The following is a 27,178-nucleotide window of genomic DNA, read 5'->3' on the forward strand; positions in this document are numbered from 1 at the left end:
ACCTTGGGCAAATTATTTCATCTGCCCAGAGCTCAGTTTTCTCATATGTAAAAGAGGCCTGTAAAAACCCTTGCAGGGCTGGTGTGCAGACTAATGAGCTAATGTAGCAGGCACTTAGCACAGTGCCTGTCAAACAGCAGGTGCCCACGATTATTATTATTGCCAAGTGCATTTCACTCATTGTCTCCATCAGTCTTCACAAAAGTCCCATGGAGAATCTCATGTGCTGACTTCATCTCCTCCTACTCCCCCCTCACTCCGTGCCAGCCTCACACGCCTTCCCTGCTGTGGCTCAGACTCCTGACTCGGGCCTTTGCACCCTTCCCCAGGTACCTGCTCGCTCACGCCCTGGCCTGTTTCACATCTTTGCTCCCATGTCTCCTTAGGACCCTATTTACAATGCAAACCCTGCCCCAGCACTTCCGTTGCCCTGCCCCCTGCTTTCTGTCTTCTCCTCCCCACAGAACCAATCACACGTGAACATGCTCTATACAATTAGTTATGCTTTTGTTTCTGCTCTCTCCCTGTTAGAGTGTCAGCTTTGTTTCCTACTGTATCCCACGCACTGAGAACAGTGCCCGGCACGTGGCTGGCATTCATTCCACGTGAAATGGGTCAGTACCTGTTCCCTTTCATAGATCAGGAAATGGGGGCTTAGATTCAAGCTCAGAGGTCACACAGCTAAGCATCAGCAGAGCCACGCTCCATAATTGTACCTCGTCTGATGAAGCCAACTTAAGAACCGAACCTTTTCCGGGCCATGCCCGGCGAAATGTGAGTGGGCTGGGAAGGGGCTGTCCCAGGAGAGAGCCGCACTGCCTGGGAGTGTGGGCTTCCTGGATGCTGGCAGGGCTGCTGAGAGGCACAAGGCTTCTCCGGCTCAGGTGTGATCATCCCCAAGCACAGAGGGTTTCAATAAAGAAAGCGATGATTAGGAGGAGTTTCGGGAAAGGCGTCCTTACCTTACCAATATGGCGAAGCTGTCCAGGCAACCGTGACTCTATCCACGGACCCTCCCGAGGAATGAGTAAAGAAGAGCTGACAAAGGCCCAGCCCAGGTGAGCTCACACTCACTGGTCAGGAAAAGAGAAATGCACTCAGCATCCTGATGGGCGCAACAGTGTCTCCAGGCGTGGTCCTGCTCCCGGCCTTCATCTGGGAGCCGGAAGGCAGGCCGTGGTTTGCCTGCACTGAGGCTGCAGCTCCACTAACACAGGCCCCACAGGGCACGGTTCAGGCCTGCAGTGTGCAGTCCGTCTGGCTCCCTTGCCAGGGCCAGGCATCCCCGCCCTTTCTCTAATTGCCTTCAGCGCCAGGATGCTCTGGGAGGCTCCCGTTAGCCTTTTTATTTTGCCTCTTGCTTTATTCCGCCCATTCCCAGCCTCCTCCTCACCCAGCTACCAGCTCAGTTTTTTTCTTATGTAAATGTCATATGCTAGTTTATCCTCCAGGTCATGAATATGTTAGGAGGCAAGATTGTCTGAATAAAGCTCAAGGGTGCTCAGTGTCGCCTGCAGGTGGAGGAATGCATAAGCCTCTGCCTTTTAAACAAAAATGAATTTAACTCGAAGGTACTTGCCAGTATGATTTTTCATTGTTCACGTATGACTAAATATTAAAATGTACTCATTTGTTTATGCCGAGCCTGGGCCGGAATGCTGGTTTCATCGCTAGTCCTGTGTCTCCTGCATGTAATTTGTTTGCATGTTAATGCCATTTATTCCTATGGAAGCCTCTGTTTTGGGTTTTGAATACAGTTTCACTTTTCGATGACAGTAATGGCTCAGTGAACTGCACAATCGCAGCTAATGGAATTATTTCATGATAACATTAATTTGGCATCGGATCAGGATGGAAGAGTAAACTGTCATCAAAGGATATTGTCAAACAGTCACTTCCCTTTAATTTATTATCTGCTTTATGAGTTGCTACAGTGCAGGGGGGGCGGTTAACAGCCCATTTCTTATAAACACAGGAAAGGGCATTGTATTTCGTTAAGTCGCTGTTATTATAACATGAAATGTGCCTACGCTTGCATTTTTAAACAGTCCTCTTTCCCCTTTGCATGTGGGGATATTGATAAACTTTTATTGGGCACCTATTTTGTGCTAGGGATTTTGAGTACTGGGAACTCTGAAACGAATGTCAGACTTCCTCAAGTGGCAACAATCTAGTGGGAAAGACAGATGGGCAGACCAGCAATCAAATCCTAGCTCCCTGGAAAAGCAATGATCATCAGTATATGACAATGGAGGCTTGCAAATGGTTCCTGGGGGCAGAGAGGTTTGAGTGACAAACCTCAGGAGGCTTGGTAATTCTCAGAGGAGATGATGTTTTAAACTAGACATTGAAAGGCATTTAAGAAGCCTGCCCATTGGGAGAAAAGAGAACCAAGTACGAACAGTCCCCTACTTACGATACTTTGACTTATAATTTTTGAACTTGACAATGGTGCAAAAGTGATAGACTTTCAGTAGAAACCCTACTTTGAATTTAGAATGTTGATCTTTTCCTGGGCTAGTGATACGTTGTAGGACACTCTCTGGTGATGCTGGGCAGCTCCCAGTCAGCCCCGCATTCACAAGGGTAAACAAATGATACTCTGCCTAGTAGTCATGGTGCTTGATGACTTGGCCCAACTGTAGGCTAATGTACGTGTTCTGAGCACGCTCATGGTGGGCTAGGCTGAGCTATGATGTTTGGATAGGCTAGTATATTAAATGCCTTTCAAATGATGATATTTTCAACTAACAGTGGTTTACTGGGATGTAATCCCTTCATGAGTCGAGGGCACCTGTAGAGGGAACAACATGAAATAGAACTTCCCGTTCTGCGACGCTGAGGCCCCACTTCGGAAGCCTCTCCTCTGTGCCTGGCCCTGTGTCACTTTTCACTTCCCCTCACTTAATACCTAGAACAACTCTGCAAAGTATAGGCATTCTCATTTTCATTTTACAGAAGGGAAGTGGAGGCCCAGAAAGGTGCAGAAAGTGAGTCCAGGTGACAGGGAGGGACGTGGCAGGGAGGGACATGACCGCGAAGCCTAGGTTTTTGTACTATCCCGTGCCCAGCATGAAGAGCACGATGTGGAGAAGAGCAGCTAGTGGGTGAAGCTGGGCTGGTGGAGGAGTGGGGTGATGTGTCCGAAGACGTGGGCTCCGGCTAGACTGAGAGATGCCTTGAATGCCAGGCCAAGGAGTTGGACCTCATCCTCTCTGCCGGGGATATTGGCATAGATGCTACCCTCTGTCCTCGGAGCACAGAGTGAATACCCCAGAGGGTGTACAAATTAATCCTTTGGGATCAGGTAAAAATATTAAAATTTGTTTATTTTGTCCAAGATGCAGAAATTGAACTCTATAAACATTTGACTTATAATTTAGAATAGTTCGTGGATATAATTTATAAATAAATAAGCATCTACTGAGAATCATGCTTCAAGTTCTTTTGTCATAGGAGCAGTTTGGAAACCCCCTGCTTTGGGGTCCCAAAGCAGATCAACATGATTGCATCCATGTTTTAGAAAGATGACTGCAGAACTAATGTTATGTTGTCCAGGGGCGGAGGGGAGGCAGGAGATCAATAACAAAGCTGTTGCTATAATCTGGACAAGAGGCTTGAACTGAGTTCATCTCAGTGGGGCTGGGGAAGAAGAAGAGGAAGGTGAGGGTTGATAGAGGGCAGGATTGCCCATCTAATGGAATGTGAGAGTGAATTGAAGGAGAGGGCTGATCCGAGGCTGGACCGCAGGATGGGGCCCGTGCGATCAGGCATTGCTCACCAGCATGATGAGGGCTGGGAGGAGCAAGTGTGGGGCACTTTAAGTTTGAGGTGCTTCTTGGCACAGCCAGATGGAGATGTACAGCAGACAGTTAGATATAGACTTGCAGTGTAGGAGAGTTGGGATACAGGTACAGTTTGTCACAAATTGATCCCAAGAGGTACCTGAAGCTATAGCATAAGGTGAGCAATACCCTAAAACTCAGGATGAAATGCAGGAGATGAGCATGTTGAAGGGATGGATGAGGAGAGTCCCAGGGAGGCTTGGGCTCCAGGAGCCAGGAAAGGATGTGTATCCAGGAGAGGGTATAGCAGCAATATAACTGCTGCCGTGAGGTCATGGGGACTGAGGACTGAGGACTGGCCAGAGCAAGGTATTTTGCAATGAGGAGGACTTTGGGGAGTTAGCCAATCCTTTCCCAGAGTTTAGCATCTTTCCTGATATCCAGTCAGGAGGCCATCTGGGAGCCGAGGGATCAGGTGCAATAGATGTACCATCATCTGCATGTGAATTAGGTCCATTGTGGTTGTCCTTTGCCTGGTGCAATCCTGGACTGGCTTCCCCTGCAGATCCTTCAGAGGCCTACGAAACTCATTCTGATTTGGCACCAACCTCAGTCTCCGCTCACAGCAAAGTGTAAGACATTCATCTTGTCGGCTTCCATTGTCCTTTTAAATGGCTTAATTTTGCAGAACAGGACTGTCTGTGCTATAGATAGTTAAGGGAAAAGCCATGGAGGACTCTCTCAGGTGGAAGCGGGAGCTGCTTTCCTTTCCTTGTTAACTCCTCGTGCAGAGTCTGGGATCTGGTGTGCTGTCAGAGTCCTGGCCTCTGCACAGAGAGGGGGATTTCTGTCAAACACTGGCGCTGACAGTTCCTCAGAGGATGGCTGAGGTGGGAGATCAATTACCCGAATAAATGTATAGGCGTAGGAAATGTGTTTGTAAATTCCTGGTAACCAAATATGAACATGCAGGACGGTAAAGGGTCCATCCAGCTTGCCAGAGGGTGAAACTCACCACATGAACATAACTGTCAGGGATGCCGAGCCGAATCAGGACGGCTGGGTGTACTTTGTGACCCCCAAAGCAGAATTTGTTCCCTTAGTAGGAAATAGTGTGTTGCTCAGTTGTCGGAGTCTTTGGGGTGGACGGAAGATTTAAAGGGACTTACTTGAGAAGTGCATATGTAATAATATGGTGCCCCCCATTGTTATACATTTTAGAGTGTGGCCTCTCTGGAGCCTGAGAAGCCACCACAGAGCGTGGCAAGGGCCCTGCCCTGGCTCACACTGCAACCTTTGTCGGCTGCATGCATTGCATGCCTGCTTTTCTGAACCCCGGGACTTTGTCCTTCCCCCCATTTGGGGAGGCACCCATGGGACAGGAGGAATGTGCACCTGATTCACAGGCTGTCTTAGGGCCTGGAAATCTCAAGACGGTAAACAGTTTTTCCTGTACATGGTGTCTGTCAACATTTGTAGAATTGCCCCTGGAGCCTACCACCTCTGAAAGGCCTTTAACTCAGCATTTACCGTTCCTTACATTCAGCTTTACCACATCCCATGTTCCATGCACGCTGGGCCCTAAGACTTGCTTTCCCTTTTTACCCCTGGAGTTGGTAATGAAAGTTTCTGTCTAGTCTAAATATTTCTCCAGGGATGGAGGTTTGGTTCACATTAACAATGGAGTGTTTAGCCAACAAATATTCATTGAGTAGCCACTAGGCCACTCTGCTGGGCACTGGAGATATGACAGTGAAAGGGACGGCCTCAGGCCTAGACTCCTAGGATTTTTAGTTTAGCTGGGAAGGGAGTCGTTAAGCAGATGGTCATGTATGTGCAAATGAAATCAAGGGGAGATGTGTGAAGTGCCCTGGGAGCATGTTAGGAGGTGATCAAATCTGATCATGGCATCAGGGAGGTTTTCTGGAGGATGTGCCATCTGAGCTGTGACTTGGCAGGTGAAGAGGAGGGTGTGGTCAATGAAAATGAAGCTGAAAGGTGGCCCATGGCATAGTAGGGAGCTTGACTCAGTTGAATTGTGGGAAGGCCAAGGTGGCTGGAATTTAGTAACCAAGGGATAGAGTAGCAGGACATTGCCCAGAGGTATAGGAAGGGGCAGATCAGACGTTAAAGATTCTCGAAGGTCAGGCCATGGTTTCTGGACAGTATCCTGAGAGGAATGGGGAGCTCCTAAAGGATTTCAAACAGAAGAACGATATGACCACTTGTGTTTGGAAAATGGTCCCTTTTACCAGTGTGTGGAAAAATGATTGAAAGTGTTAGGAGTGAAGGAAAGGATGTGGGTTCAGAGACCCCTGTAGGTGAGAAGTGATGGGGATGTGGTTGAAGGTGGTGCTGATAAAGATGGAGTATAGTAAATGGTCTTGGTGACTACAGTTCACAGCACCGTATTATATACTTGGGAGTTGCTAAGAGAGTAGATCTTAAATGTTCTCACCACATACACACACATACATTATATGGATGTGTAACTGACCTATGGTGGTCATCATTTCAGAATATATACATGTATCAAATCACCAGGATGTACACCTTACACTTATACAATGTTATCTGTCAACCATATCCCAGTAAAGCTGGGAAATGACATTTGGGGAAATGGGGCTTGGTGACTGAATGCCATCAGGCTCTTGAAGATTTACTCTACCTATTCCACACTGTCACCGGGGGGCCTATGGGTCATACACGTGCTGGGAACTCTGAAGATGGGCTGGCTTGGTCTTGGGTGATTGGCTTGCCCTACCTGACTCTGACAATGGAAGCCAGTTAAGAATCCTGAAAGTCCCCCCAATGGCAAAGTGGTCCATTTAGAGATGAGGGGACCTGCTAAAGGTCACAGCACTAATTAACGCTGGAGTCTGGTGTAGAATTCAGTTCTGGGTGGGGATCTAGACCACTGCCCTCTGCTGGCAGCCGGCCTAGCCCTCAGCCATCCTGCTCAAATGAGGTCTCCAGTAACGCACACCTATGTTTGAACTCAACACTTCCTCAGGTGTTCCCAGATTTCAAAACAATTTTATTTCACATGTATTTTTAAAACCAGCACCATTAGTAAGGAAAATGTTAAAAATTCTATTTAACTCCACACACCAAATGCCGAGGCTCTCCGTGGAACAGAGCAGGAAGCCTGGGATTAATTATTCTTCCGGGGAAGCCACAGGCTGAAAGGACCAAGTTCAGGTGCTCTTGACATGACCACTGTTTAGAGTAATAATACCTTGATGTTTGTCAGGCAAGTATCTCTCTAGCTGGAGTCCGTGCCAGGCACCAGGAGGTAGGCGAACAATCAGCATCTCTCTTCTGCAATTGTAGAGGAAAATCTGCTCCCGTTGTATGACCTTGAGCTAGATGCCCTGCCTCCAGCCCCAGTTCCCATGGTGAGAATGAGGGAATTCAGGAAAGACTTGGTGGGGGGGTGCGGAGAGAATTGTTGAGAAAGGAGCTGGAAGGCGAGAAACATTCACCTCAGAGAAATATTCACTTTTTAAAAATCAAATGTAAAAGTTACTTGTTTAAAATCAGCATATAATATAAAAGTATATAAGGGAATTATTGACATGCACAATCCTTTTCCTAAGAGATAATGTAATTATTAATTTAATGTGTAGATTTCCAGATTTTACTCTGTGTGTGTGTGTGTGTGATATGTATGTAATCATTCTACAACTTAATTTTTGTTATCACTTGAGATATCAGTGACATTTCCTAGGTGATTAAAATACTAAAGGAAGAAATGGTAAGAAAATCAATCAAAACCTAATTTTTTCTTGGTACTCAAACTTAGACCACAGCAGGCCTAAAGAGAAAGAGCTGGAAGTACCTTGCTGAATATTAGCTTCTCTTTCAAGTAGATGAAGCAATCTTTATTATTCCCAAATGTCTTGGAACCATGGAAATGTATATGTGTGTGTGTATGTGTCTGTCCTTAGGAACTTTGTTTTGGGAACACTCAATTTCTGATTATATTGAGGGGAAAACCCCTCAATACTGATTTTCATGCTAATGGGAAAATTTACTTACTGCAGAATTATGCAACTTAGTTCTTGCCAAATTATATAAAGGCCGCAGCCCCTCTCAGTACAATGAAGGATGGCACGGGGCTCCCATCACACTTGATTCATAACTGAGAGTTCTTGTCAAGGCTTTTGTCTTATTACCTACTTCCTATTAATTTATTACACAGGGTTGCCCTATTTTAAAAGTAAAGTGAATGTTTTTCTTTCATTTCTTCCATATTGTTAACTTCAATTTTTTTAAAAAAATTTAGGCTATTTAAGCTTCCACCTGAGGCAGTTTTTCTTAGTGATTGCATTCATTTATTGTGTGTGCATTCTAGACATTTTTTTTCAAAACAGGATCTTCACATGTGGAGTTTGTCTTTTCCCTACCAATCATTCTTACTTGGGCTGATTTACAGGAAGAGGACTGTTGAGTGAAACTTCTTTGCCCTAAGGGGCCCCCGATCCCTTCTCAAATGTCAGAATCTGGAAAAGTAACAGCTCAAGTAGAAATAATTTTGTCACTGAGGAAAGGCTGGTATCAGGAGCTGATCAGAGCACTGCCTGTTGGTTGCTGGTCGTGTTCAGTTACATGAAGTCTGCATGCATCTCTTGTCATAGTCCCTTTCTGATTCTTTTTAATCGTTCTCTTCTAACACCATAGTGCTTTACATTTCAACTTCGTTACCTATGCAAAAATAATTTCTCCGGCCACATTGAGCTGGACAACTCACTCCAGGCTCATTGCAACCAAAATTTCCCATCTTAATCTATAGTTTCTGATTTATTTCAGGTGAATGGACCTCGGTGGCAGGGGAAAGGGTGGGGATGGTGACAATGACCATGCAGGGAAGAAGTGAGTCAGGAAGAAGGCCCTCCCATTCATGCATCATTCCCAGCCCGAATGCTTTGACTTAGATGTGCCTGCTGAGCGCACTGAATGGCTCCTTTCTGTAAGTAGGATCGATAAATGCAAGGATGAGTTTCAGACAGACTCAGCCCCTGATTGGGCTGTAATTATTCTTCATCCCAGACTGGGGGGTGGGGAGGTAGGGAGAGAGAGGTAGAGAGAGAGAGAGAGAGAGAAGCAGAGAGGTAGGTAGGTTCTGATCCTAAGAGTGTTATGAATTTTCCAGAGTAAGAACTTTTCTGAAGCCATGAATGGCCTCATGGTTCTTTTGTAAAGTCACTAGTATACACTTGTTCTAATAGAGCGAACTATTGGCTCAGGGTAGAAACATCAGCCAAGTTAGAACTTGGACAGAAAAAGTTTCCAGCCAGACATTTAGCTTCCCTTGCAGACTCATAACATCATCCCCTAGACAAATAATGCTTTCTTACCACCACCTGCCCTGTTCCAGCCTGGCAATCAGCTATCACTTGTCTCTGTTCCCTGGAGGCAGTATTGCCCAGTGGTTAAAGGAGTGAACTTCAGAGCCAGACACTCTTAGGCTCAAATTCTTACTTGCCATTTACTCCTTGGGTGATCTGATACAGTTAGCACAGTCCTTGGTGCATAGCAAATGCTTAGTAAGTAGTAGCTCTTATTAGCAGTAAAGGTAATAATAATAAAGTCTGCATAGCTGAAGATGTCTGTTTATACCACCCTTGAGATCTCGTTTATGTACCATTAGAATTAGCTTAACTGTAGCGAGTTCCAGATTCGTCAGATAACTCTGTATGGCTACGTTGAAGGCACCGAGGTTCATTTCTTTAATAATTTATCATTTGTTAATACATTTGTTTATAACTCACTCTTTTTTGAAAATCTTCATTATTGAAAGTATTACATACGTTCCCTGTTTCCCCCCCATGGATCCCCTCCAGCCTGCCCCACCCCCCACCCCAGGCCTTCACCACCTATTGTCTGTGTCCATGGGTTATGCATATGTGCATACAAGGTCTTTGGTTAATTACCTCCCACCCACCCATCCTCTCCCTGTTCTGGGTCTATTGATAGACATGGGATATTATGGCAGATAGTCTTGCTCTCGGCCTGCATGGAGCTTATACCTAGTGGAAAAGACAGGAAGTGAGTGGAGAAGATAGAGACAAGCATTGGGACAGGAAGCCTCAGTGGCTGTGGCAGTCATTTCCTTCATCTAAGGAAGTCCACTAAGTGAGTGGCCTCCCTCCCACAGTATTCCTCCAGTGCCCAGCGTCATATTTGGGGGCACAGAAGAATCTTCACTTGTGTGGCAAAGTAACAAAATGGTGTGGTGTGACATGATTGTTTGAGACGTTTCTCTCAGTTCCAGAGATGATCATGGAGACACTTAAAACAGAGATTTCATTTTAAAAACCTTCCAATTAATCCGGTCTTGCTCCCAGGCACTTGCGAAATGCATTAAGTATGTGTCTTGCCAAGAGCATATTCAGGCAAAGATGTGACTGGGTGTGGGAGACAGAGGAAAGCTGGGGCCTGGGGCTAATCCCGGGGGCATTTCCATGACTGCTTGGGAGAAAGGAGGCAGGAGGGGGCCAGGCTGTCCTGGTGGCATGGGAACGGGGCTGCCCAGGGCAGAGGGGTGTCACCAGACAGGTGGTCAGTGTCAGCTGGCGCCCCTGCTCCCTCCGCACTTCCATTCCCTTGTTTGTGCCTCTCGAACCGCTTTTTCCTTTTCTCATCTAGAAAATGTATTTAATATCTTCTACCGAATGAGCTAATCCGTGTGAACAATGCAGCAGAGTACCTAACCCTTAGAAAGTGCTCAATACTAATGTTAACATCTTATTAACATAGCAAGGGGTGGTGGTGTCAGTGGGCCTGCGGGCAAGGTGTGGGTCAGGAAGGAGACCCTCTCATTCATGCCCTGTTCCTGCCCTTGAAGCTCTGACATGCTGCACCTGTTGACTTACCTCATGATTTCTCTGGGGACGGGGACTGAGTCCTATGTCTCCACGGCAGTGCCTGGCACGCAGTAGGGGCTCAATAAGTGGGACAGTGGCTGTTTTTTTGATGATGCTGATTTCTGTCTCCTTACGAAGCAAAAACGGGTGGGTCTGGAAGGAAAACATGATACAATTTAACAATAGCTAATATTCATTGAGTGTTTACTACGCTAGGCACTGTGTTAATTGCTTTCCATGCATTACTTGATTGTAGGACCACCTTCTCGGGCTACTGCCCTTTTTCCAACGAGAAGGCTGAGCCTTAGGATGATTAAGAAACTTAGCCAGGGCCACCCAACTAGGAAGCGGCCGAGCAGGGTGTGGAAACTGCACAGTCTCACTGCAATGTCTGTATTGCCTCCAAGAGGTGGGGAAGAGATCAGGAGGATGCCTGTGGAGGTGGCGCAAAGGAGCTAGGAGCGGCTGAGGGATGGAGAATGAGACGGGGCCGGGAGCCCAGAAACACGGCCCCTGGATTCTAAAGTGAACCTACCTGCTGCCTTTCCCGCCCCAGGACGCCTTGGTTAGATGCTGCTCCCCTGAACTGGTGGCCTGAGGCTGCCACCTCCATTTCAGGCTGAGAAATGTTCCTCTGCGTGGAAGAGGCGGTGCAAATACTGCACATACCACCCTACGGGGCCCCATTTGCAGTTGGTGTGGGCTCAGCTGTGCACAGTGTCTCCTTAATGAATCACGTGCAGGCTGAGCGGCAATGTATTTACCTGAGCCCTGGGAGCCCGAGCGCACACTGCGAGGGGCGGGGTAGGCTGAGGTTGGCCTCCTGTGCCCCGGGACGGTGCCTCGCAGGTGGATGCAGTTTTTTCTGGTGGCCAGGGCCTTCAGGCCTTCAGCAATTCGTTCCCTGGCACCATCGGCCGGCGTCTGTAGTATCTTCCTAGGCATTCTGAAGCCTGAACAAATGTCTCCCTCCCGAAGCTATAACAGAGACCAGGTGCTACAAAAAGACCTTGGAGCTGCATCTGCTGTGCCCTTGACTTCAAGGCCACATGGAAAGCCTTGCAGAAAGATGAAGCATGATTTTTCTTTGCACTTCAAGCTTCTCAGGGGAGGCCCACAGTGCTGAATGGCCCTCCATCGCCCATTTATTTCTCCCATATAATCTAAAGCCCTGATGTGTCTTTTTCTGAGTCACTTTTTCCTCAAAATATTCCTTTCATTTCTGTATACTCGGGTCAGAAAATTTGCCAATATGATCACTTCTCTGCACAGGAATCAACAGCACAACAAGAATAGCTAATAATTACTTAACATTTACTAACTGCCTGATACCATATTAAACACTTGAAAGGCATCATCTCACTTATTTTTTTCACCTTGAAATAACCCTTTGAGCATTATATTTCCATTTTCTCAATAAGGAAGGTAAGATTCAGAGATATCATTTGTCTGAAGCCACAAAGCCAGTGTGTGGAGGAGGCTGGCTGGGTAGCAAAGCCCTTTTCAACTAAATAGCTTTTGTTTCCTTTCTTCTTACCAAAGGTAATCATTTCCTCCAACTTCTTATTCCCACCAAGTAAAACCCCAGGCTTAAAAATCACACACACACACACACACACACACACACACACACACACACGAGCGCGTGCACACACGCACACTCACCACACCACACGATTGTTAAGACTGCAACAGTTTTGCCTAATGATGTAGCCAGTGTAAAATGCAAGCCATTTCTGCACAGAATCATTCTTTATCCTTTGTGAAACTTAGGCTGGTGTGGAATACATTTCCCTTCCTGACCTAGAGCGTGGTGTTAAGGGACCTACTTGTGACAAAATGACAGTGAGCAGCTTGGGTTCCCCCTGAGGCAGATGCCCCACCCAGTCTTGTCCTTGTGAGTTCTCTGTCATCTGCCCTCCGCCAGGAGGAGGAGCGTGCTGAGTTCTGGCTGGAGCTATTCCACTGGAACTGTCTGCGACCTGGAGCAAATCACACGTCTTCTGGCCGAAATTAAATTCAGTTTCCCACAGCTTACAAGTCTCTTTTCCTTCCCACATCAGTCAAATAACATTTCAAAGACGGCAGGGAAGCCAAGTCACTTCCCCACCTTGGCCTCAGTTTCTTCATCTGTACAGTGGGAAGCATGGACTAAGTGCTCACTGTTCCTCCCCACGGCTCTTGGTTCAGGACCCAGGAAGTCCAGCCCACTCTGTGGAGTTCTGACTAGAAGGGGGCGGTAAGGAACTCAACCAGGGCCAGTCTAAGCAAAAAAAAAAAAAAAGGGGGGGGGGGATTATTGGGAAGAGTTCAATAACTAGACACAGGAGAGGTCAGTATCCAGGGTAGCTTTAGGGATCTCTTCAGTGGGGGTTCACAGACACTCCCTCCCCCTAGAGCAGTGTCATTAAGGAAAAGCCCATTTGTGCTGGCCCATGTGGCTCAGCGGTTGAGCATCGGCCTATGAATAGGAGGTCACGGTTCAATTCTGGGTCAGGACACATGCCCAGGTTGTGGGCTTGATCCCCAGTGTGGGGCTCTCATCATTGATGTTTCTCTCTCTCCCCCTCCCTTCATATATATAGACAAAGGCCATTTTTATGTTTCTCTGTTTAAAAAATATAAATTTTAGAGACAGAGCTACCTGGAACTATTTATTATGGGAGGTGGGTGTGAGTGTAGGTAGGGTCAACAGGCAGAAAAAAACTGCCAGAGGTGCCCTAGCCAATTTGACTCAGTGGACAGAGTGTCGGCCTGCGGACTAAAGAGTCCCAGGTTTGATCCTGGTCAAGGGCACATGCCCAGGTTGTGGGCTCCATCCCCAGTGGGGGTGTGCAGGAGGCAACCGATCAATGATTCTCTCTCATCATTAATGTTTCTATCTCTCCCTTCCTCCCTCTCCTTTGCTCTTTGAAATCAATAAAAATATATTTAGAAAAAAAAACTGGTGGTACACACACACACACACACACACACACACACTCATACACACACACACAAGCAAAACCACAAGTAAGTTACAGAGAAAGTCCATACATATGTAAACAATAATGAGTCCCCTGTGGGCAGCCACATCTGGGTATTAAATCTGACCAACAACTGGGATTATGACAGGGATTATGATGTTCATTAAAAGATTCTCGTTGGCTGTGACTGAAGGAAAGAGTAATGGATTTCAAGGGAAAAGGCTTGGGGGATGGCCCTCTATTAGCCCTCCATTAGCTTAGCTTGGGGCACAAAGAAAAACTAGCAGCGCTGTCCCTTGGGACAACCACCACCCCTTTGAATTAGGATCCTCCCTTCCTCCCTGCCAGACCTGTCCCATCTTTTCCACTTGGATGGGATTTAGGCAACCTCTTGAGCATTGTCTGTGTCCTCGTCTAAGCACTGGGAATGACAAGAAACGTTATTCTTCTGCACCCACAATTAACCACAGCAAGACGAGAGCTGGCATTTACTGGCCCGGCATATACTGAGCACTTCGCCTGTGAGTGGGTCTCCTCACCGTCCATGGGCATAGAGCTGTCACCTTCATTGTGCAGGTGAGAAGCTGAGGCTTGCAGGAATGAAGAGAGGCAGTGAAGTACACAGCTGATGGAAGGCCAGGGTTGAATTCTGGCTCTGTCCTTACTGGGGGGGAGCCCTTGGACATGGTGCTGAAGCTTTGTCAACCTGTAAAATGGGGATAGGGCCCTCCTCATGGTGTGGTTGTGAGGGTAAGTGATTTAGTGTGTATCTGAGGATAGTGCCTGGGGCACAGTGACGTTCTGTAATGCTGGCTGTTATCAATAATGTCTGCAGCGAGTCCAGGGCAGAATGGAGACTGGAACCCAGGGCCGGCTGACTGAAGCGCTTCTCTGTGCCAGCAGGGAAGGAAGGAGGGGAGAGAAGGGGGAGTCGGAGAGGAGAGAGGAGACACGCTGCTCCCGGACTCCTGACTCCTTGTCTCTGTGGCCTTGAGGCAGACACCCGGAAGTCAGCGGCTATTGCTGGGCCTGTAATGCACCGCCACACTCAGCACTGGCTGACCCTTAAGCTTCTTACTCCAGAGGGCTGTAGGAGGGAGTCAAGAGAAAGAGAGAAAGAAAGACTAAAGACAGAGAGAGAGAAGCAGAGACAAACATAGAGCCCCTCACAGACAGAGTGCACAGTGCTCAGAGGTAAACAGAGAGAAACACACAGAAAGGAAGTGGAGCCCAGCCAGCATGGCTCAGTGGTTAAGCATCGACCTATGAACCTGGAGGTCATGGTTTGATTCCTGGTCAGGGCACATGTCTGGGTTGCAGGCTCAATCCCCAGTGTGGGGCGTGCAAGAGGCAGCCAATGATCCTCTCTCATCATTGATGTTTCTATCTCTCTATCCCTCTTCCTTCCTCTCTGAAATCAATACAAATATATTTTTAAAATAAAAAAAATAAAAGTGGAAGAGAAGCAGAAAGGAGAGACAAGAAGGGCGAGGAGGTGGGTGGGGATTTAGTGGAGACAGCGCTGAAGTGGCTGCAAGGGGCCCGTCTGTGGTTGACAGAGCAAACAAACCTGTAAGTGTGTCGTTTTATCTCGGGGGAGCACGTTCTCCTCAGCCGGCACCCGGGAGCGGAGACTGCGGGGCTGAGACAGGAGACGCTCCTTATCTGCTGGGACAGACGCTTTCCGCTCTGTACTGTGTGCAGGTGCCACAGGTCAGGCCGCGGATATGCCACAGATGATGATAAAGGCTTGTTTGGAGAGGCCTTGCGCTGAGCAACACTCCGATGCAGGGCCCTGAGGGCGATAAGTCTCAGGTTGTGGAGGCTGAGCTACTAGGACAGCGGTCGGCAAACTGCGGCCCCTTGAGTGTGGCTCTTCCACAAAATACCACGTGCGGGCGCACACGTACAGTGCGATTGAAACTTCGTGGCCACACTCAAGGGGCCAAAGAGCCGCATGTGGCTCGCAAGCTGCGGTTTGCCGACCACTGTACTAGTACATCGGACACAGCTTCCATAAAAAGTCACACGTGTGTATTAGCGCAGGGCCTGAAGATCTCTGGGAGGGCTTCCGTCAACATGCTAACACTCCTGATCTCTGGTAGGAGTAGTGAGCTGTCTGGCTTGGCAAGCAATGCAGTTCTGGTTTGTGTACCTTTTTTACAATAACAACATGGGGCCTTTCTATTCAGCGAAATAGCAGGTTTAAAATGGCTGATAAGCATGCTCCCGAAGTGACGGGGCAACGAAAGCAGGACCCTGACATGGGACACGCGTGTCCCTAATCATCTGACAAGCGGAGGGGCCCTCGTGTGATTGAGAATTTTTCGCCTTGATGCTTTGCACGATACTTTGAAAATGCGGTGATCACCATCTCTGCTCTGATTCTTGAAGGAGGCTGACATTATTGATGTCTTCTCAGCTCAGACACGTTTTATTCCTTATTCTGCAGGGCTTAATAAACGACGGTGAGGGCAGGTTCACCTTGTGAGCCCGTGGGAGTGGGAGCGGGAGCGGCCTGTTCAGTGAGGGGGTAGGGGGAGAGGTTTCCTTGGAGTGGATTATGCAGCAGGGACTGCTGAGCCCACTCCCTTTCCCTGAGTTCCCTCCTCCCACCCCGTTCTCTTTCCAGTTTTAAATGAGGTTTGTGGCTGGCACACACCTTCAAAGCTATTGCCTGTTGGCTTGAGAAGTGACCCAGATGTGTCTTCTTTCAGGCTTTACGAAGGCAAAGAACAGATGGAGTTTGAAGAATCCATGAGGCGGCTCTTTGAATCCATCAACAACCTGATGAAAAGTCAATACAAAACCACCATCCTTTTGCAGGTTGGTTTACGCCACGAAAACAATCTGTCTTTCCCCTCCGCCGCTCGGTAAATGGCAGCACGGTGAGATCACGTCTGCTTTTGCTTGAACACGTAGCCCCGTGTCAATGGAAGGTCTGGGAAGGCCATAGGTTCAGGGATCCTGAAGACTAAGGACTCCGTAGGGCAGGAGAGAGAGAGCATTTTTATGGTTTGTTTCCCATGAAGGTAGCAGTGCCTCTTAAAATAGCTCTGAAGCTCTTGCTACCTGGACGGAAGTAGGTCAAACCCGACCCACTTCTAATGCTGAGTGTAGTTAAGGTGGCCGTCTCTTCAGATCATCCGAGTTTTATTCTCAGCAACCTCAACTCGGGCCCTCTTTGAATGAGGAGCCTCTTTCAGGAAGATGTCATACATGCACGTATTGTGGGGGGCTGGGGGACAACAAAGGGCCAGGGGGGTGAGAAGGTAGGACAGGAAAGAAGGAAGAAAGGAAACAAGGTGAGCTGATGAGCATTTACAGAACTGAGGAGACCTGAGTCAGCAAGAACGTTCTTTGTCAGCAGTATGACTTCATGCTGGTCATTTAACCTCCCCTGTCTCCTTTTCCTCATCTATGAAGCTTCCCTGTTTGTGTGAGGAGTACACGAGCATGGTGTGAAAAAGAGCAGATTATGAAACGCTATGCAAATGTGGTGAACTCACAGGATTATTATGCTTTGGGCATATGCGTTTTTACCCAGGTTCTCATTGTCTAGGGAGCTGTTTAGGAATGGAATATATCGCTTTCCTGGGACTTGGCCCTGATTTTGCTGGTTTCTCCGCATGGATCCCCACCCCAGAGCCATGGAAAGGGGCTCCCTCTCTTTCTTGATTTGCTCTAAGGGCCAAATGTAGCTTCAGGGATTTACATAAAATCAATGATGCTTTCTACCTATTTGCATGGTTGTTAAAAAGTTGGCAAAGAAGAATTTAAAGTCATGTTCGGATATGGAGAGCAAGAGCATTTGAAGGTAATTTAATGCTGTTTCAGGCAGATGAGGGAGAGGGGTCAGGCCATGAGATGTTAGCAAACCCCACACAAGGAATCTTCTCAGACATTGACATCTGCTGCAGGAGAACGAGCATTGGGTTTTGAGCCAGAGGGCCTGGGATGGGAAATTGGGCCTCCACACTTCCGGTTACCCTTCTATGAAACGGGAAGCCTAATGCCTAATTTAGAGGATTAAACAAAGTAATGTGTGTAAATCATGATGTATAGAGCCTGTTGCATAGTTCAGTTTAAATCACTTTTAGTCATTTGCATCCCTCCCTCCTTAACCATAAAACAGAAGCGTGGGAGGTCTTTTCCTAGGGTGGAATCTGGGAGGGGGTTTTGTGTTCCTAATCCTGTCACATGGAGCCAAACAGTGTGAGGGCATTCAAGATTCAGTCAGATTAGGAAATACAGATTCAAAGTTCAAGGGGAATAAAGCCACAAAAACTGACCATATATAGAGGAAGACAACGTTTTACCTAGTGGAGCACTACCAGACGGCGGGCGCTCCGATTTTGAGCCTGCGTGGGGGATAGCAGGAAAGGGTGCTGTGATCTATTAGTAATGTCTGTCATAAATTTTGAGTGAGAAGGTGTTTCCTGACAGCCCCCTGAGTCAGTGGGAGAGGGTTGTCACCAACCCTGATCCTTGTCTTCTCATATAAATGAGTTTATACAAGAGACCGTGACTGCATTGCGAAAAGCCAATTTATTAAAGCATGTACCTTTATTGAAAAAGCAAAGCTAGCAAACCTATACATCTGGCTTATGAAGCACAGGCATACAGTAAAAATGCCAATGATTGACATTCGTGGTTCAGACTTTACACTCCCAGCTGGCCAGTGGCTTACGGTGGAAACCCGAATCCGTGCCTGCCTCAGTCCAGAGTGGAGCGGGTCTGGTTCAATCTCGGCTTGGTCCACTGTGAGTTCTGGGACCTAAACAAGTTATCACTCATTTTTAAGGCTCATCTAACTCTCGTGAATGGCTTTCTGTACCTTTCCCTCGTTGTTCAGCATTGTCATGGCAGCAGCTCACCCAGTACGATGAAGAATTTAAAGCCAGACATTCAAAGAGGGTAGAAAGAGCATTAAAACCACCTTCCATTGACCTGAGTACCTACCAGGTACCCAGCATGAAGCTGGGCTTTCACACACAGTGTTTTTAATCTGCTAGGAATCACTGCCTTCAGTTTCCACAGGAGGCTCATAAAGTTAAATAATTAATCCTAAATTATACCTATTTATAGTGGTGGAGCTAGGATTTCAACCACCCAGGTCTCCTAACTGCAAAGTTAATACTCTTCTCTAAGCCGTAAGAAATGGGTTACGCCAGGGGGTTCCATGTGTTTGCAATACTGGGCCATATGCTAGAAGCCCCTGTGTGTGCCAGGCTGTAAGTGTTGTTGATAAAACGGATGGCAGCTTGAGACGGTCAACACCAGACGCCTGGGAACCAGGTGTAGCATTTGGAGACATTGTGCAGACCCATTTGACCCGTTCCCCTGTAGGTCTGCCATTCACTATTGCTCCAATTTGGTGGGATGAGTCTAAATAAATGAAAAGCTCATATTGTATGACATGCTTCTTTGGTCACTATAATTACCACTCATGCTAATGAATCCATTAGAAGGTCCAGGAGGGAGGCGGGGAGGGGGGGGTCTCTCTCTTTTATTCTAATATCTGAACCAGCAGCTGCCATGTAGTAGGTACTAGAATATCTTCTGGTTGATTGAATGAAAGAATGAATACCCGCTTCCACCATTTTATGTTTTAGCATTTATTATGTGTCAGGCATTGAGCTAAAAACTTTACACATATTGTTAGCTTATTTGGTACTTATAACAATAATTTTATTAGGCAGGTCCTCTCTTATCTTTACTTTGCAGATGAGGAAATGGAGGCTTAGAGAGGCTGAGCAACTTAACCACAACTAGGAAGTGGCAGGCCTGGGATTTGAATCCAGGATGCGTAAGTCCTGAGTTTGAGTTCCTAATCACAGCCAAACCAAGGATTGTTTCATGAAAGACCCAAGTCTTTGGCAAAATGTCAGGTGGATAAGCAATAAACAACAGTAAAGAAGGGAGATATTTGATCCATAGTCATGAAGGGGAGCTCATTAAGGTTGCCTCTTTCTTTACTCTCTTTTCATTGTTAATCGGCATAAAATGTTCAGATGTCCGAACTAAGGGAAGAAAGGGGTCCGTTCTTAAGTGGCCTAGGGACTGTATGCTGAATCCCCAGAGGTAGGAGAGGTGAGATGTAATATTTAACAGCAGGCACTGGAGTGTCACCTCAGGTCTTTAAATGATTCCTTTTTAAAAATATATATATATATATTTTTTATTGATTTGAGAGGGGAAGGGAGAGGAAGAGAGATAGAAACACAAATGATGAGAGAGAATCATTGATTGGCTGCCTCCTGCACGCCCCACACAGGGGATTGAGCCAGTAACCCGGGCAACCGGAATCCAACCTGGGACCCTTCAGTCAGCAGGCTGAAGCTCTATCCACTGAGCCAAACCGGCTAGGGCTATAAATGATTCTTTAATTGCGTCCCCTTCTCAACCATATACCCCCTACTTAGAATTAATATTTGGGAAGGATGACATTTTGTTCCAGTGAGGCTGCTGTGGATATACTGACAGCTCACCTTAAAAAAAAAATTAATCTTCACATCAACTCTATAAAGCAGGTAACTTTATTCCCTTCATTCTCTTGGCAAAGAAACTAGAGCACACAGTGTTGATTTCCCCAAGGACATTAGATAGACATGATCCAGCTGGACGTGAACTCAGACAGTCTGCCTCTGCAGCCACGCCTGCCTCCTGCCAAGCCTCAGGGGCCTGGGGGCACATGGGAGATGAGTGACGAGGCTGAATGTCCCCGAGAGCGTTGCATGCCTTCCTCTCGTCATGCTGTGGTGGATTTCTGTGACATTGTTTGTCCTGTTTCCATGGACCTTGACCGCCATCACTTGGCTAAAATCAAGGGGTTGGCAAGGGGTGGGCTGGGACTGCTGTCTGCGCTCCCGGGTGAGGAGGATGTCAGCGCTCTGGGGAGCCTCGCCTCATTGCACAATGGGCTCTCTTGGCTGGAAGTCTGTGTCTGCTGGCACCCAGACTGAGCCCTCTCTGTTTTCACAGATAGAGACAGAGAGTCTGGAAAACCTCAGAAGAAAAGTCCCCTTTGATTTTGACAGCATGCCAGCAGTTTGGTTTGTTTTTAAACCTTCGTTGTTTGCTAGCATCCCAGGTTGATCAATTCTGGTGAAGTCCATCTGGATAGCAGTCATCCTGCGTGTCCTCCCATGACTCCTCTCTGAGCAGTGAAATCACCGCTGCTTGCTGGGCATCTGGCTCTTTCTTGGGGGCTCTGCCTGGCCTCTGGAAGAGGGGTCCAGAGCTGATGGGTAATCTAGGAAATTCACTTGGGGGTCACATGATGAACCCATTCATGACCTGGCAAACATTTTCCTGGTGGCTATTCTTGCAGCTCCCATATCGGTGGTGAGGAGAGTCCTTAACTTAAGGGATGTCAGAAAACTACCTTCTTTCAAAAACTACGGTCCTAAAGAGAGGGAGGTGCCTTCTCTACCTCTGCCCCCAAATCAGCCTCTCTCCCTCCCTCATTGAGATCCCCCCACTTACCAAGTGGAAGCCTTTACTAAGCAGAGGGTCAGTGGCAGCATCAGGTCCATGTTCTTGCTGTGTTGCTTACTACAGGGTTTCTGGCAAAGTATTTAACCTCCGGCCATAGTTTCCGCATTGATAAAACAAGAGCACAGTGTCCACCGGTAAAGTAGATGAAAGAATGAAACAACATCATGCATGTGAAGTATTTGATACATGTAATGTTTCCAATAATAGCTGCTATTTTAAAACCCTATGATTAATAATCCTATTATGTATGTTTGCATTTTCCTATTATATATACACATGTATATTCATACAGAAACATGAACATACTGCCTGTGTTTTCCTTAAATATCACATATAATAAACACAACAGTGACAGTAAAGCCACACGGTTCCCAGGAGGCCAACAGGTGAAGCTGTGTCTAGTCCCCGGGCCATAGAAACATGCACCCAGGGGGGTCTCCAGCGGGTCTAACGGCTGAGCTGCTCTGCCTTCTGGGAACCTACCTGCTCTCCCTCTGCTCAGGTGTGTCAGGGCAGCGGGAAGGGAAGACTCAGGACAGGAGCCCTGCGGCCATGCTGTGCTGTGACAGTGTGGCTGTGACAACAGACTTGGCAAAATTCCTGTGTCAGAGATGGGCTGTCCCCATCGGAAAAGAAAACCACAGCCTGCCACTTCTCTGTGAGGGCGCCTAGACGAGATGGAAGTTTAATACTCTCCCGCTGAGTTCATAACACCCTCTGCGTCTCAGGGCGACAACTTTTCCTTTATTGCCAGCCCAGAGCTCAGAAGCTGGAAAGGTGGGTCCCTCCCTCAGTGGTCCTTCCCCCGGCCCGGCCCCTCCTTACTAATAGCTGAAACGCTGACTTGTGAGGCCGCTGTAGGCTCCTGGGCTGTCTCTATAGCCTTACCCCAAGCCCGGAGGTGATGCTACGCTGAAGTCCAGGCTTCCCCAACTGGCTCAGCGTTTCTTTCTGTTTTTATTCTCTCACTTGGGTCTTTGATAGGATGAGTTCATATTATGGTTCTTCCAGGTGCTGGGGAATGAGGGCAGGTGCATGAAAGGTGATGCAGGAGGGATCCAGCGCACACGCTTTTGGGGGCCTGCTGCCTGCTGGGCATCCCAGTAGGTGCCCGATGTGCTGTGTTCCAAGCCATTCCCCCCCACTCCGCATGGAGATGCTGAGGCTGTGCTGGGGAGAACCGGGCCTAGCACCTGCCGGTGCCAGGATTCCAGCCCAGGTCCCTGTGGCCCAAACTCCGTTCATTGGCCTGAGAATGAGTAAACGATTGGAGTGCTTGGACCAGCCTTTTTCAGGGCATGTGCCTCAGCCTCCGGTGTCTCTGAGACCTGAGTGTATTGGCAGCTGGTGGAGAAGTGCAGCCGCAGACGTGTCTGGTCTGGCTGGCACGGTGTTAATTCAGTGAATCAGAACAATGCATCCTGTGGACAGAGTGTGCATTCCACACAGCGCATCTCTCCCACTGGCCTGTGCGGGGCGCATTCCCCTTCTTTCTGTTGCTTGACCAGCCCTGCAGGCGTCTGCGTTGGCTCTACCTGCTTGGCGTTTCCTGGTAAAGATGGCCTGACCAGCGAGGTGTACTGTGGCTGCCGGCAGGGATGTCACAATGCATCTTGGCTTATTAAAATGCTGAAAAGCTCTGCAATAAAAAAAATACACTCACTGGTTTATCTTTGCTTAAACCAAACTTTCCCAAATTATTTGAATGCAAAATCCTTTCCCCCACAGAATACCTAACACCATCCTATGGGACAAGGATGTAGTTTTAGGAACATCAGCTTTTGAATCTTGTTATCTCCTGTCATCATGATTTGAAAGAAAAAAGAATAAATCTCTAGACACAACATCCAATAACTGTAAAGAAGTCTGAAAAATCTGACAAGATACAAATTAAAATCCTTCTGTGTAACGAGAGATATGATAAAGCTAAAAGACGCAATAGTTGGACTGCAGGACAAGCAAGAGAAAAGTTGTGCAATGTATCTCACTGGGAAAGGGTTAATATTAGCGATATATAAAGAATTCCCCAAACCAGTGAGATATCCCCTAAAGGAGAAATAGGGAAAAAATATGGACAGTCAGTTTACTGAATACAGATGTTCAATCACCACCTGCACTCGAAACCAAAGAATTGCAAATTAGATAGCATATTGACAAAATTAAAAAGATATTGTAGGGTTAGCAAGGTCATAGGGAAAGAAGTCAAAGGAAATTGATCATTGCTTCTTTCCGAGGTAATATGACACTATTTTCTAAAATGTCTATGTGTATACCTTTGTATATATGTGTGTACATTTTGAAACTCTAATTTCTCCTCAAGCAGTCCATTCATCCTACTGCGAATCTTACACATACACACATGTATATGTCAAGTATTTTCTTACTACATATTTTATAGTAAAGATAACCTAAAGGTAGCACGGAGTCCATCAATACAGGAGGGCTTCAAATGGTATAGTGTACCCACAGGGCATCACTGTGTAGTGGTTAGAAATGAACAAAGTGCACTCTATGGAGTGATGTGCAAAAATACCAGTGGTATATGTTTAGCTGCAAAAAGCAAGTTGCAGAACTGTAAACATTACATACATGTACACATACATGCATACCCATACAAACACACACTCATGCATAGAAAGCAGTCTGGAAGGAACTCACCATGCTGTTGACAGTGGTCCTTTCTGGGGAGGAGGGACTGGGGCTGAGATGGAGTTGTGGGACTTGAGGGACAATTTTCACCCCATTGCATTAACGTATGCACATTTTTCACATCAAACATGTATTACTGACATGTAAAAATGATAGAGAACAGGAAGAAAAGGATGTAGGCACAGAGAGAGACAGTTGCTATTTGAGCGAGGTGGACATGTAGCTCCAGGGCTAGACCGTGGCTCTCTAGGCCTCCTGCCTGAAGCTGAATCCTGGCTCTCCCACTCACTAACTTTGGGACCTTGGGCTGGTTATTGAATTGATGTGCTAGAGGGTCTTTATCTATGAAAAAAAAAATTCCCTGGTAGGGCTGAACTAAGGTTTTAACTTAAAATAAGAAGCCAAAATGGGAGGCAACAAGCATTTATTTGGGATAAAAAAGAATTGCAATTCTGTCGGTGTGGCTCAGTGGTTGAGCATCGACCCAGGGACCAAATAAGGTTGTGGGTTCAATTCCTGGTCAGGACATATGCCTGGGTTGCATGCTCAATCCCCAGTAGGAGTACATGCAAGAGGCAGCAGATTGATGATGTTCCTCTCTCATCGATGTTTTTCTCTCTCTATCCCTCTCCCTTCCCCTCTCTCTAAAAATCAATAAAAACATATTAAAAGAAGGAATTGCAGTTCTTGGAACCCTGATTGAGGCAGAAACCCAAATAGAGTCCTGTTTACAGAGTGAAGGCAAAGGGATTTTATGAGAAAGGGGAAGGGCAATGATTACATGCATAGCATAAAGGAATTTCTTTTGGTGTCAGCAAACTGAGTTATTCTATAGCCAGACAAGCCTGGTTACTGATTCCATCTCCAAGAGTTCGTAATCATCAGTCCTTATGGTTAGTTCGTGTGCTTCCCCCATTAGTTCTGCAAACAGTGGTTGGTAAGATGCTGTTGGTTGGGCCAGTCTATATGTTATTTGCCCAGTTCAAACATTCCAGGTTTGAAGGTATAGGAGGGGCTGGGCAGCTCCTCCAGAATGGCCTTGCTTAGGCCACTTTTCACAAAGGTTTAACAAAGAAACCTAGCAGTGACATTTGGCGTGGTTTCTGCCCCACTGAACTTTCTCAGAGACTAGTCCTAATCATGTATGTTGACTAAGAAGCTGACTTGCATATGACTAGGATGTGATTTTCTTTAAGAAAGGAATTTTTACTATTTTTTATTTTGGTCTGACTATAAAAGGGTGATACTTGTTGACTGTAAAATACTTAGAATATACAGAAAAATAAAAAGTAAATTAAAAATTCACACTTTCCCTAGATTCTTAAACATTATTTTATAGCCATGTGACTTACAACTCCTTCTAGGGAAATGGCAGTTCCCTCTGTTGCTTAGTAAATGGTTCTGCCATGTGAGAGGGCGGTGGTGCCTCCTGCCTCTGGGTGCATCAGTCAAGGTGCACAGAGGGAAGGACAATCCACCATGAGGCCCAGTTCCCCCACACCAGCTAATGGACCAAGATGTGCCCGCAATTGTTCACACATTGGCCAAGGAGAGAAAATCTGCATGATTCGGTCCAAAGCCATCCTCGCTACCAACAAAACAATTCAAGCACCCCATCTTCCAATAATGATAGAAGTTACCATTTGTATTTTTAATCTTCACAATCCTGCAAAATAGGTTTTATTTCCTCAGTTTTACAGCTGAGGAGATTGAGATGTCAGAGAGGTTGTTTTGTCCAAAGCCAGGTGGCTTACTAAATAGAACCAGGATTTGACTGAAGAGCCGTATAACTTCCAAGTCTGTGGATTTTCTATACATTACTGCCTCCTTGAAGACAGAGGCAGTTGTGACTTACTTTTGTATACAGAGTATATGCCTGCCTATGTTTTAATCTACATAGAGAGTTTCAAATCACTGTAGCTGTGCCCAGGATGCACGACCAATCTCCCTTGATCTGTGTCAAGTGGCAAAGTATCCTCCTCACCACACCGCGCAGAGTTGTTGGATGTGGGCATCACTCATGTTTACTTCCCTTCCCACCTAGGTGGCGGCTTTGAAATACATCCCATCTGTCCTCCATGATGTGGAAACGGTCTTTGATGCGAAGTTACTCAGGTGAGAACTTATGATGTACTTTCCTGGCCTCTGTTATCAAGCCAGGGACTCAGAGGCAGAGGAGGGCTCCTGTGGGGGATTCCCGACGGGCACTCTATCTGATGTCCGGTATAAATGTCTCCATTTCACCTGGGCTTGAAGGTGATTTGGGGTTTCAGTCTTTGCTTCAAATGCCCTTTTGCTTTCTCCTTCTTCACTCTGTTCTTCTCATGAAATGAACACACTATTGTAATGTGACTGTGCTGTTAGAGTGGAGCCATCTGAGCCAGATATGCCCTTTCCTTATTTTTAAGTTCCAAGTTAACATATAGAAGAAATACTTTTAGATTTAGAAAAGAGTTACAAAGATAGTATAGCGTTCCCACAGGCCCTTTGCTCAGCTTTCCTTAATGTTCACCTTTCCCGTATCTATGGCATATTTATCACAACTGAGAACTTTACCCCTGTACAAGTCTACTCACTGTACCCCTTTCTTCACTCAGATCTCACCAGTTGTTGTTGGTTGTTGTTTTTAACTGATGTCCTATTTCTGTTTATATGACAATTTTGTGCTGGCTTCTTCTCCTTTCTGGCTTTAAACTAAATGTTAGATTCTTAGAGAAGTTAACTCCGTAAAGAAATTAAGTTCCTTCCCCAGCCTGCACCATCACCCTCTGTCACAACTTCTTATTTATTTTCTTATTGCATATATCACTTGCATTGGTTTATTTACTTCTGTGTCATATGTGGGCCTCCATTAGAATACAAGTTCCATGCCACTGGGACAGAGTCTCTTCCCATTGTCTCCTCACTGCTCCGCACGTTGCTGGTCACATATTACGTAGATACTTAATCTCACCAGTTGTTGTTGGTTGTTGTTTTTAACTGATGTCCTATTTCTGTTTATATGACAATTTTGTGCTGGCTTCTTCTCCTTTCTGGCTTTAAACTAAATGTTAGATTCTTAGAGAAGTTAACTCCGTAAAGAAATTAAGTTCCTTCCCCAGCCTGCACCATCACTCTCTGTCACAACTTCTTATTTATTTTCTTATGGCATATATCACTTACATTGGTTTATTTCCTTCTGTGTCGTATGTGGGCCTCCATTAGAACACAAGTTCCATGCCACTGGGATGGTGTCTTTTCCCATTGTCTCCTTACTACTCCGCACGTTGCTGGTCACATATTACGTAGATACTTAATAAGTACTTGAAAGAATGAATGAACACAGGGAGCTCATTTTGGAAAGCTCATAGGGGCTATAATTTTGTTTCAGTGATAGTTTTATTTTCACTCTATTTGGGAAGAGCTATCT

General features: G+C 46.5%; 1 protein-coding gene across 1 annotated transcript in view; it reads left to right on the forward strand.

Moving 5' to 3' along the window:
- The window catches only part of DOCK2 (dedicator of cytokinesis 2), a 361,206-nt gene that overhangs the window by 71,475 nt on the left and 262,553 nt on the right, over positions 1–27,178 (forward strand). The window contains exons 23-24 of the mRNA XM_014534868.1: positions 16,338–16,446; positions 25,814–25,884. Of these exons, the coding sequence (XP_014390354.1) occupies positions 16,338–16,446; positions 25,814–25,884 (180 nt within the window). The remainder of the gene's footprint in view (positions 1–16,337; positions 16,447–25,813; positions 25,885–27,178) is intronic.

Source organism: Myotis brandtii, unplaced genomic scaffold (assembly GCF_000412655.1).
Source record: "Myotis brandtii unplaced genomic scaffold, ASM41265v1 scaffold1338, whole genome shotgun sequence".
Lineage (NCBI taxonomy): Eukaryota > Metazoa > Chordata > Mammalia > Chiroptera > Vespertilionidae > Myotis > Myotis brandtii.